At 34.1% G+C, this 12,514-nt stretch overlaps 1 protein-coding gene across 1 annotated transcript; it reads right to left on the bottom strand.

Annotated features, from left to right (window-relative positions):
* Positions 1 to 4,227: 4,227 nt before the first annotated feature.
* On the bottom strand, positions 4,228 to 7,787 carry LOC122004280. Its single transcript, XM_042559190.1, has 4 exons — positions 6,154 to 7,787; positions 5,408 to 5,797; positions 5,026 to 5,307; positions 4,228 to 4,939 (listed from the first exon to the last, which is right to left on the bottom strand). The coding sequence occupies exons 1-4, from the start codon at positions 7,785 to 7,787 to the stop codon at positions 4,228 to 4,230; spliced, it is 3,018 nt and encodes a 1,005-aa protein (XP_042415124.1).
* Positions 7,788 to 12,514: the final 4,727 nt, after the last annotated feature.

Raw genomic sequence — 12,514 nt, 5'->3', positions numbered from 1 at the left:
GTACTATTCAAGGAAGACGTCTTCAGGAGCTTGAAAGGTGCCTTTAGTTGGATAACGCAGAAGACTTCGGTGACGATAAGGAGCTGAAGTTGTGGGAAAAACTTTTGGAGTTGAAGGTGCCTTCAGTGTTATGGAAGGCCCCTTCTATCCCCTATAAAAGAAGCATTCGAGAAAGGCTTTACATCACTTCAATTACAAGCTTCTATGCATCCGTTTGATGTTCCGACTACTTCAGCTTCGTGTTGCTACTCTGTTACGACACTACTGCGCCCGACTATAGCTAAGAAGCCGACCAACATCAAATCTCATCCAATCATCTTTAAGTGTTGGGTAACGAAAGTAAATTCCATACTTAATTTCTTTAGAAAAGGAAAGTGTAGCGTGTTACACTTGCCCTGGTTTTTATTGTACTCGATCCCCTCTTCTAACGGTTACGAAAGAGGTTATTAGTGAATTACCTATCGATAAGTTCGTGTAACTTGAGTCTTAGAGGACTCGCTGAAGGCTCTAAACCAAGTAAAATCGATCGAGTTTCTATTTTTCGTGTTTAATTTTTTGCTGCGCACTTTGTTTTCAAAACTAAAAATATAATAATTTAAAATCATGTAATTCACTCTCTCACGTGCATCTCGATCCAACAAGTGATATTAGAGTCACTACAACAAATATAGCTTTTTGCGGCGCGCAAATATGCTATCCATGGCGTGCATTGCGTCCTGTACAATGATAAGCTGTTGAAAGTCTAAAGATATCCACGGCGTGCAATACACGTTGCAATTGACATAATCGCGGCGTGCAATGTATGCCGTTGTTAGTGTCATCAATGGCGTACAATAAACGCTGCAATTGAAGAATTCGCGGCGGACAATGCATGCTGTTGTTAGGGTAATCAATGGCGTGCAATAAACGCTGCAATTTAATTATTCGCGGCGTGCAATTCATGCTGTCATTAGTGTTATCAATTTGCAATTGAAGTATTCACGGCATGCAATGCAAGCTGTTGTTAGGATTATCAACGACATGCAATGCACGCCGCAATAGATAGTATTCACGGCATGCAATGCATGCTGCCGTTAGAGTTATCAACAACATGCAATAATATACACAAAACGCAGAAACATAATGTGCAAAAAACATAAAATGTCGACACACAAAATGCAAAAACAAACACAACTTGCAGAAACATAAAATGCACCACACTTAACATAACATAGCAAGAGTTCACTTAGTAACATGATTTAGATCCAACAAAAATGTATGACTTTCAAATAAGTAGAATCTATCTCACTCACACAAAACTACAAGTTTAGATAGCCATGCTACTGTGCTTCCTAATGCATCGTCGAGATAAAACATTTCATCATTTGGTCGTATCAAGTCTACCTTCTCCACCAGAACTTTATCAACCCAAACCTTCCAACAAGATCCTCCAAGAGGAATGTGATGCACTTTTGCTTTTGGATCTATGGATGCAACTCGACCTTCTGCAACAACTCCCTCACCACACCAATGAAGTAACTTACATTTATGATTATCATGGACAACTTCACTATTCACATTCTTCAGCTTTGCCTGCATATAGTTAAACAATATAAAATTATTAATATGACATGATGCTTAAACAATGAACTTTTGGATTATAAGGCATACAATTTGAATATAATTACCTGAAATTGTTTTGCACCATTGATATCAATATCATTCCCAATACCGCTACTAATGCCACCACTAGCAACCTAATTTGACACACAAATTATGTCAAGTAATGTCATCATGTAATTAAATCCAATAATTTAACTATACATACTTAACTTATTTTATCTAATGATGGTTAATTTACTAACCTGTTCTTCATCATTTCGTTGCCTCATACTTTGGAGAAACATGGACCTCATTTCTTGCATTTCTTGTTGAAAGTTATTCATCATACTTTGAAGTTGCTTAATAGTTTCATTTTGTTGAATGCAAGCTCCAGTTTTTGATGGTGTAATTCCAAAGCCCAACCCACGCACTCTACCTCGAGCTTCCTTGCCAAATACAATGCTAATTGTGTCATCGGCAATGCTAGTTGTATTTAAAGATTCAGGTGGACATTCTTCTATTTTTCTCTATTAAATAGAACAAACAGATAATTTTTTAGTAAATAACAAAATTTTCTAACGTTTTACAAAATTCAAAGAGATAGTTTTATTACCATTTTCTCTCCAACAGCTTCACTACTAGGTTGCCCATTTTTTTTCTTGTGAGCCTCAATCCAAACTTTTGATCTTGTAATTGGTGTATCTGCAGGACTTTTTTTTCCTTAAGTATGGAACATATAGAATATATAAAAACTCATTAGAAAAGAAATTGAAAAGATGTATCATTGCTTAAATAAGAAAACTTTAAAACAAACTATCCATAAAGTTGTATAGATAAAATATTTACCATCATGTTGGCCAAACGGGCATAACCTCTCCGGCTCATTGTATGATTATGGTCTTGTTTTACCCTCATTTCTCTAAATTTGGCGCTCTTCTCCTGAGAATTAAAAGATAAGCAACAAGGAAAAATACAACCATGAGCAGTAACAATCTAAGAAAAAATTCATAGTAAGGATAACAATTCAAGATAAAATTGTGTAGGGCTGTAAGCTTGCTGAGTTGGTAGTTTTATATTGTTCAAGTTTATTTGCTAATACACCCGGACAAATATGCAAACTATAAACCATGCTTGCAGTAATGAATGGTGATTTGGTGGAAAACAACGTATAGATTAGATTGTCACACATATCATTCACATGTCTTATATATTCAAGTAAATGCACTGTGCACTAAAGATGGCCCTGCTCCCACTCACACCTTCCATGACAACTATAGTAAATTCCACTATGCTCACATTAATCTGCTCAAGTTAACAAGGTGGAAATGCAGTAATGAGACAGCATCCTTATATAGGCTTTAGATAAAAAGTGAATGGAAATGCACTCCAAAATTTGAGTCCTCACTAACGGATCAAAGAAACAATAATTTTTTAAAAACAAAAACTTACTGATGTGGTATGAGATAGCTTCTAAATGGGACAAAATCAACATTACTACAAATGGGAAAAAATCAAAATGGGGCTGATTTGGATTACAATACAGTAGTCAGGTATGAGATAGCTTCTAAATGGGGCAAAATCAAATTCATAACAGAATTACTACAAATGGAAGAGAGGTTAGAATATATAGTTAATCAACATTACTACAAATGATTAAAGTGAGTGAGCATATGATACTACTTACTGATTTTGGTCCATAACAGTGAATTAATACTTACTTGAAAGGAAAGTGACAGTGTCTTCTTTACAAAAATATCCCACTGATTTTGGTCCATAAATTCGGGCTTCAAAAGGCTAAGATCTCGTGAAGCTGCTTGGCCAGTATTAACTTCTCGTATAAGTATCTGCAGCCTGGACTTTCTATCACGCCACAACTTACCTAACTTTTGAAAAATTGTTTTCTTTTCCCACTCCTCAACATTAAAATGTAGCTGTAAAATATAAAGCATGAATATATGACTAAATTTTGTTATAGAATTGGAAAATAATAATTCAGTGATACATGACATTACCTGAAGACAACTCCACATTTTACTTTTCAAATCTTCATCTACGTCATTCCATCCATCCAATGTATATGGAACAAATTCTTTTACCATACAACCAAGAAAAGATGCATACTTCACCGAATTATCTCCAATTGGTTGTCCGAACTCATTACGCTCTAGCACTTTGGGATTTTGTTGGCCACTAGCCAACATCAACTTTGATGGACCTCGTCCCTTTTTCCCATCAATTTTACTGTCATCAACCGATTCTTTACCATGCAAAGGTTGTGAAGAATCAAAGGCAGTGTTAGAGTCCATTCTCGATAGTTGATTAACAATTTTTTCCTACAAAATAGCATAAAGAGATGTTGAAATGCATAAGTGTACTTATTAAAATAAACCAAGAATTAAAAAAGGATTACAATATATCACCTGAACTTCAACTATAGATTCTCTACTGCGTTTTTTGCCCATTTTTTTCATCATTTGAATGCTAAATAATGACCTGATAAAATATGTAATATGACGTGATGCACCACTGAAATATTGTAAACTAGAACAAAAATATATTGCAAAAGTAAATAAAGAGTAGTGGAGTTTGAAAAAAATATTTATTTGTTGAAATAAATAACTATAAATCTACATCTGAAAAGTTCAGTCATGGGATATCAATAACATCAATTCCCTCACACTCATTTCTGGAATATGGTTCTTTCTCAGTAATGTTAATCTCAAGTCTGGACACATCAAGAGGTTTTGATGATGTATATGCATCCTCTTCAAGCAAATCCATGTTATGAATACCTCGAGGTGGCGCTTTTAGCAACACATACCAATTTGATTCATCATTTTCCCAAGAATAGAAAACTTGCTTTGCTTGTGAGGCTAAAATGAAAGGATCATTTTCAAAAGTCCTTAGTCCTTGGTGTAAGTTGACAAGTGTAAAACCATCATCCATTTTGATACCAGTTCCAGGATTAGCCCAATCACACCTAAAAACAGGTACTTTGAAAAAATAATAGTCTAGTAACACAATATCTCGTATAACCCCATAGTACGATAGTCTTCCTACTGTATGTGAATCAGTAGAACTAGATTGCCAAATAGTATCAGCTTCAACTGAAACACCACTATCTTGTGTCGACCTTCCAACATCAATTGTGTGGAACCGATGTCCATTTATAATATAACCTGTATACGATATAACATGCTTTCTTGGACCATGTGCTAGCCATTGAATCCGATCTGAAGAGTTATCAAGAACATGTTTTGATAACCATTGAGCAAATGTTTCCATATGCCGTTTTTGTAACAGTGTTTCATTACTTGAGAAACGACGATCTGTTTGTTTAAGCTCCTCAATGTGCATCCTATTTAAAATCATTGAAAAATGATTGTTAAAATATATGAATCATGCAATACACCAAGAATATTAGGGTTGCAATTTAATACTCACTGTATGTAAGGATCAATTTCTGCAGTATTGAACAACACATATCGATGTGCTGCTTGTAACAAATGTTCTTCTAAAATAATTTCTTTTCCTTGAGAAATGGGGCGACCTTCCACTACTCCATTTTCCAAATCGTCATTCCGATTAGATCGGAGACCAATACAAGCAGCTTTTTTTATATAAGCACTACAAAATCGCATTCGTTCTTCTGCAAGGTAACACTCAGCTATGCAACCCTCTGGCCTTGCTCGGTTCTTCACATAGCCTTTAAGCATTTTCATAAATCTAAATAATGAAAAATCACATGAAATAAATGTTGATAGAAAAATCTAAGTTGTTGTATGATATTATTAAAGTAGTAAAAAGATAGATTATTATTTATTACCTTTCAAATGGATACATCCAGCGGAATTGAACTGGCCCACACAGGCGAGCCTCTCTTGCTAAATGAATTGTCAAATGAACAGAGATGGTAAAGAAAGCTGGTGGAAAGTACCTCTCCAACATGCATAAAGTTTCAGCAATATTCTCTTCGAGTTGTTCTAGACGGTTCCTATCTAACACTCTTTGACATAACTCATTGTAAAATGCACAAAGCAAAAATATAGCATTACGTGGACCTTTTGGTAAAAGACTTCTCAATGCTACTGAAAGCAATTGTTGCATAAGAACATGACAATCATGAGATTTCAACCCAATAAGCTTTCGTTCTTCTAAAGAAACACAGTTACCAATATTTGAGCTATAACCATCAGGCAACTTTATTTTCTTCAACCTAGAACAAAATACGTCCATTTCTTTTTTAGACAATGTGTAAGGTGCAGCCGGCAAGTGATACATGTTTTCTCCTTTTTCTTAAGGATGTAATTCTTTTCTAATATTTAAGTGCCTCAAATCTTTGCGAGCGTTAACACCATCTTTTGATTTTTTTCTTTAAGTTTAACATTGTACCTATGATATTCTCGCAAACATTCTTTTCAACATGCATAACATCTAAGTTATGACGTAGCAGGAGCCCCTACAAGTTTAACCATCAACACATTTCATATATTAGTTCAAGATTCAAAATAAATTGTGCATAAAATATAAAAAATTTATAAAATACAATTAATAGAGTGCAAAATAACTTACACTCCAGTATGGCAAATTGAAAAATATTGACTTCTTCTTCCACATTTGAACTGGTTTTTGAACTTTTTTTGAACCATCACGCTCCTTCCTCTTTTTCTTTGTATTATTGATATCTTTACCCAATTTTTTTTTACCCCGTCATTTTCAATGTCTTTCAATACATTAAGAATTTCTAATCCATTCAGAGGCCTAGGTTTTCCTTTTGTCTCTTTATTCCCATCAAACCACTTCTTCTTCTGACGGAATGGATGATTAGGAGCAAGAAATCTCCTATGCCCTAAATATGCAAACTTTCTACTATACTTAAGCCACATAGAAGATATGCCTTCACCACATATTGGGCAACCAAATTTCCCTTTTGTGGCACATCCAGCTAAGTTTCCATAAGATGGAAAATCATTGATTGTCCACATCAAAATAGCCTTCATATTGAACACTGACTTGCTAAATGCATCATACGTCTCCACACCAATGTCCCATAACTCCTTCAAATCCTCCACTAGGGGTTCCAAGTATACATCTATATCATTTCCTGGTTGCTTCGGGCCTGGAATCAATAATGTCAACATAAGATTTTCCTTCACCATGCACATCAACGGAGGAAGGTTGTAATTTACCAAAATAACTGGCCAACAACTATATCTAGAACTAAGATCACCAAAAGGGTTGAATCCATCTGTTGCAAGACCAAGCCGGAGATTTCTAGGATCTGATGCAAAAGCTGGCCACTTATGATTTATCGTATCCCAAGCTATTGAATCAACTGGATGACGCATCATATGATCATGACTTTTATGGTTGGAATGCCAAATCAAGTCTTCGGCCTTTTGTTCTAATTTAAACATCCTTTTCAATCTTGGTATCACAGGAAAATACCGTAGCACCTTTTCAGGAACTCCTTTACAAACTTTGGTGGTGACTTTGTCTACCTTCCATCTTGAAGAACCACACTTTGGACATGAGTCCAAATCTTTAAGCTCATTTCTAAATAGACAACAGTCATTTGGGCATGCATGAATCTTCTCATATCCTAAATCAAATGGTTTTAACAACTTTCTCATTGAGTAAACATCCTTTGGAAGTGTGTTTTTTTCTGGAAGCATGTCACCTAAGATCTTAAGGAGCTCATTGAAACTATTGTCTGTATGACCATTTGTAGACTTATAATTGTATAATGTAACGATTGCTGACAACTTCGTGTAAGTTGTACAACTAGGGAAAAGAGGAGTTTCTGCATCTACTAATAAATCAGCAAATTCATAATCTCTTGCCTCAGACATAGTGTGGTCAACCCTTTCATCAGAGGCAAAGACATCTTTATATAAGTTATATGCCTCTCTAGTTTCATCCTCCTCTTCCTGAATTCCTCTTGAACTACTTTGACCTTGAAAATTTGGAGTATAAGTTTCACCATGGAAGACCCAAATTGTGTAAGAAGGATTGAACCCGTTAATAATTAAGTGATCATACACTTGGTCAAATTTCATATACTTCTTATTTTTGCAATGTTTGCAAGGACATAAGATTACTTCACGTGTTTTGGCATAGTTCCTAGCTTGTGTAAGAAATTTTTGAACCCCTTCTTCATACTCGGGTACAAGCCTTGAAGGAAGATGGATCCATTCCTTATCCATTTTGAAAACAATGGTCCTTGATACTAATAAAATAATCTGAAAAAAAAATAAATAAAAGAAAATTATCCTATTTTTATAAATAATTTTAGTGTTACAATATTTAATCCATCAAATTTTAGGAAACGATGGACTTATAAAAAACAATGATATACAACAGAACAAAAAATTATATCTGAGTATTATCAGCTTACATATTTTGCTCAACTCAAAAATATAAATAAAAATATCAGCAACCTAGTAAATTCTACTGATGTCTTCGTTCTACATGTATGAAGTAAGGCGAACTAGAATTGACAATTCATGTTTAATAATCACAACCAAGCCTTATGAATATTAACTACTAGGCAATATGAGGGTATTACAATACCAATTCACGAATAGTAAGTAATATGCAACAAGTAGTATTTTTTTGTTGAATTATAGGTAGTCAGTAAATAGAAGTGAGGTAAAAAATTATAGTTTCCATGACTCCCTAGCACAAACCATCAAGTAACCAAAACCAAAACATCTCTAGAAGCAAAGAAACCTCAAACGCAGAGTTTCCGGAAGATTAGACTAAGATAACTAAATCAATAGGCTTTAACTGCATATAGAGATCAAAGGATTAGACTAAGATAACTAAATCAAAAAATGATGGTGAATATTAAAAATCCTAACAACATATCACTTCTTTGCATTCCTTTATCCTCCTCTGTAGGAGATTCCAAAAATGAATAAGAAACACAAACAAAAAATCAGAAATAGATCAATTTCAAGCCGCGTAGTGAATGAAAGAAGATTCATTGAATGAATTGACGGGGGCTGGAGGTTACGCGCTAACTCCTACACTACCATTACGCCCTTACTCTCTTAAAGGCTTCAGACGGCTCGGCTGGTCTACTTCCTGCTTGAAGTCAAGTGAAGATGTGGCATCAGAGTCCTCCTTCCTACCTATAGTGTGCGTGTGTGGGTCTATCTTCTACTAGTAGAAGCTTATTCAAGCTTGCTTGTAAGCCCTTCTAGAATAAGATTCATGTCCACATCTCTTCCTCCAAGATCCCCTAATGGAACACTGCCCTACTCTCGATGTACTGCTTATTCACCTTCTTGGGATCACAGCTTTTTTGACTTCTAAAAAAAACAAATATGATCTTTGGGTGGACACAGTGCCATTGGAAAAGTTGGTATCTTCATGGATTGAGGGGAGAAAACAGTAGCGATAGATCGAATAGTGGCAGAAACACAATTTGATAGATGAAGGTTCTGTGAGTTGCGTACCTGGAAGGAAGCAGAGGCTCGTCAACGACGGGGAGGAAGTAGGTGTTCGCTGAAGAGGGCTTCGACTGGACGAGCGAGTGGCTTAGCGAATAGGTTTGCGTGAGAGAGGTTCGCGTGATTTAGTGGAGGGCTTCGGCGGAGAGGGCTTCGCTGAAGAGGGCTCCGGCTAAGAGAGGATCGGAAGAGGGAGTTGTCGTGAGAAGCTTAGGGTTCGGCGGAGAAGCTTAGGGTTCGGCGGAGAAGCTTCGGTGGAGGGAGTTGTCGTGAGGAGAGGGCGCGAGTTAGGTTTTTGCGTGACAGAGGTTCGCGCGAGGGGTTTTTGGTGGAACTATGTTTGGCGGTTCGGGAGATTCGGGAGTGACCAAATTTTGGAAGAAAAATATTTGTGGAAGTATTATTTTTGTATAAAAAGTTTGCAAAAAATTAGGAAGGGGAGTTGTTAATTTCAATGGAAAGTGTTAAAAAAGTTTGAAGATTATTAACGGTGTATATTATATGCTATTAGAATTTTATAATATTTATTAGCAGCATGCAGTTTTACACGCTGTGATTTATATATGTATAATAATTATTAACAGTGCGCTACGTGCGCCGTTAATATTTGGTTTTAACATCGCACTTTGCACGCCGTAGAAAAGTTTATTAACAGCGTTCTATTTCTGCACGCCATCATTTATATAAATATTATATTATTGGCAGCGCACATAATTAGGTGCACCGTAAAAACTATTATTAATGGCGTGCTTTAACTGCACGCCGTTGATGAAGCGCCGCGGAAAGTCACTTTTGTTGTAGTGAGTGAGGTTTTGCTTTGAATTGGTGCAACCATCAATCAAGCAGGGGAACTATTTTATTTATTTTCTGATTTCAGTTTTTTATATTTTATTTGAATTGGTAAAGTTTACCTTTTTAGATAATTATTTATCATTCGATTTTAACTCGAAGTTAGTGTAACACCACTCAAGTTGTCGATATTTTTTTTTACCTCAAACTTTACTAATCTAAGGCCTAGTCTTGAAACATTTCTTCTCTTTTGTTCTTTTTTTTTACAAGATAATTCATATGAATATTGCAATTTATTACAATAATATTACAATTAAAATAATCTTTACTTCCCTCTAAACTTAATTCCTATTCTCCCCTTATGATCACAGCAAAAACTAGGGGTATATACCGAAAACAATTCCAAACTATTTCAATGGACGACCAAGTGCTGAGAATTTTTATCAGGAATTATTTTATGAATACCCAAATTTCTAAAAGTTGAAAACTAGTTTAGGAAAAACTAATTTGAAAATTATTGAAATTTTTTTTTGATGATCACACAGAGACATAAAGATTAGAGTAAAAATTTTGACTACAAATAAATATTTATTTTGACCCATACGAATTATTTAATTAGAAATAATAATTTTTGAAGTTTAAATACTTAAAAATAGAATCTAATATCTAAAAATCATGATAATTTTTATCAATATATAAAATTTAATGTTTATCTATAGAAAAATTAAAATTTTTATAAATGATGTCTTGATAAGTTTATATTATAAAAACATTATTTTTAGTAAATAATTCAAAATAAATCAAACAACGGTAAAAAAAAATATATAATTTTTTTAATAAAGAACATAATATTTCATCATAAAAAATGAAGACTTATAAAAATAGTTCAGTGAAATAATTTTTTATTTTTATAATATGATTTTCGTTAAAAAATTTATAAGAAATTATTTATAGTCAAAAATTTTTTGATTTTTTTTATTGATAGAAAATATTTTTTTTAAAAAAATAAAATCTAATTAATTTTTAACCGAAGGTATATGAAATAATTGATTTGATAAATTCTACTATAAGATAATTTAAACATGCAATTTTAAAAATTAAGGTAAATTAAAATTAAAATTAAAATTAAAGCATGTATAAAAATTTAAACTATGCATGATTTAAGAACCCAATATAAGTTTCTACTTATTGGATTGAATGTTAAAACACTTGAGAGAAAATTCTAACTAGTAATGGAAGACTGAATATTTGACACGTAAGAGAAAATCCTAATAGGCGTGGAGAATTAGATGTTAGACAATGACAAGATATAAGTCGTGAAAGACTAGATGTTAGAAAATGCAAGTCGTAAATGACTGAATGCTTGGTAGTGACAAGTTTAAACAAATTATCGAGGACTAAATATTTGACAATGGATGAAGTCTAGCAGTCCAAGAATTGGATACTAAGCAAGAGTGAAGTCCAAGAGGAATGAATTTTAGACGGTGGAAGTCTTTACAAGTCAAGATTGACTTAGGGCTTGACAAGTCAAAGTCTTAGTAGGTCGGAGTAGGTTGGATATTATGTAATGTGTGAAGCCCCAAAGACAAAAGGTCTCTAGGCATGGATGAAGTTTTTGTAGCATTACTAAGTTCTCACCTTGGTGTGACTGTTCGGTCAAGTGGTGAATTCAAAATCACGTAGTTATGGTTGGTAAAATTCATGGTTATATTAGCCAACTTGGATATAGAAATAGTCGACTAATAGAGGAGATAATTGATATCCTTAGAAAAGTCAACTGATGAATTTGAAAACCATAAAGTTAAGTTTTGGATGAATTCGAGTTTTGATCCGTTGATTGAGGTTGATATTAGTTGACTGATGGAGGAGTCAGCTCGACAATCGATTCAAGATTAAATGTAAACAAATAGAAGGTTTTGTAGCCGACTGAATCATTAAACCGTTGCATATTGGTCAATTGAAAATGATAATATCAACCAAAATAAGAATATGTTGATAATTGAAAATGATAATATCAATTAACTAGTGCCAAAATAAGATTATGTTGATGATTTGAGATGCAGATAAAGTTTCGACAATGGTCAGATTTTGGACATCTATAATGGAGCATTAGATTGTAAAGAAAATATCAATCGATTGATTGATAGAGTGGACAATCAACTAGACGATAACAAACAACTGACCAATTAGTGAGTTCAAATTGTGAATAGAACCCTATTCGATAGAATTGTTCTCAAATTTACTTGAAAGGATTTTTGAACTAATACTACTACATCTCAAAGCCTTTAGACAACAAACAAAAACAACCAAACTAGCAAGTTTTTACCGAGCCACATCTCTTTAGATAAAAGGGAACATTGGACACCTTACATATTTACTAGCGTTGTAGCTTTATGCAATCTATGACTGGGCTTATTATGATTGCGGATCCGTTTGTCATCTCAAGGCGTCATTTACCTACTTAAATCACTTAATTCCACATAAGATACCAATATCACAATTTCCATTTTTATCTAAATTACAGAATAAATAAGCCACCTTAAGCTCTAAGATTTCTCTACTGGTATGTATTCATTTCCTCGGCCTGAATCTTAATTTTGCAGTTTTCTGATGCAAAAACAATAGATATCGTGAATTTGACGCCAGATTGGAGGGAAATCACACTATTCCAATCCAATTTTGCAGTA

Source organism: Zingiber officinale, chromosome 7B (assembly GCF_018446385.1).
Source record: "Zingiber officinale cultivar Zhangliang chromosome 7B, Zo_v1.1, whole genome shotgun sequence".
NCBI classification, from domain to species: domain Eukaryota; kingdom Viridiplantae; phylum Streptophyta; class Magnoliopsida; order Zingiberales; family Zingiberaceae; genus Zingiber; species Zingiber officinale.
The sequence above is the reverse complement of the archived record's forward strand: the minus strand, read 5'-3'. Positions and strand labels throughout refer to the sequence as shown.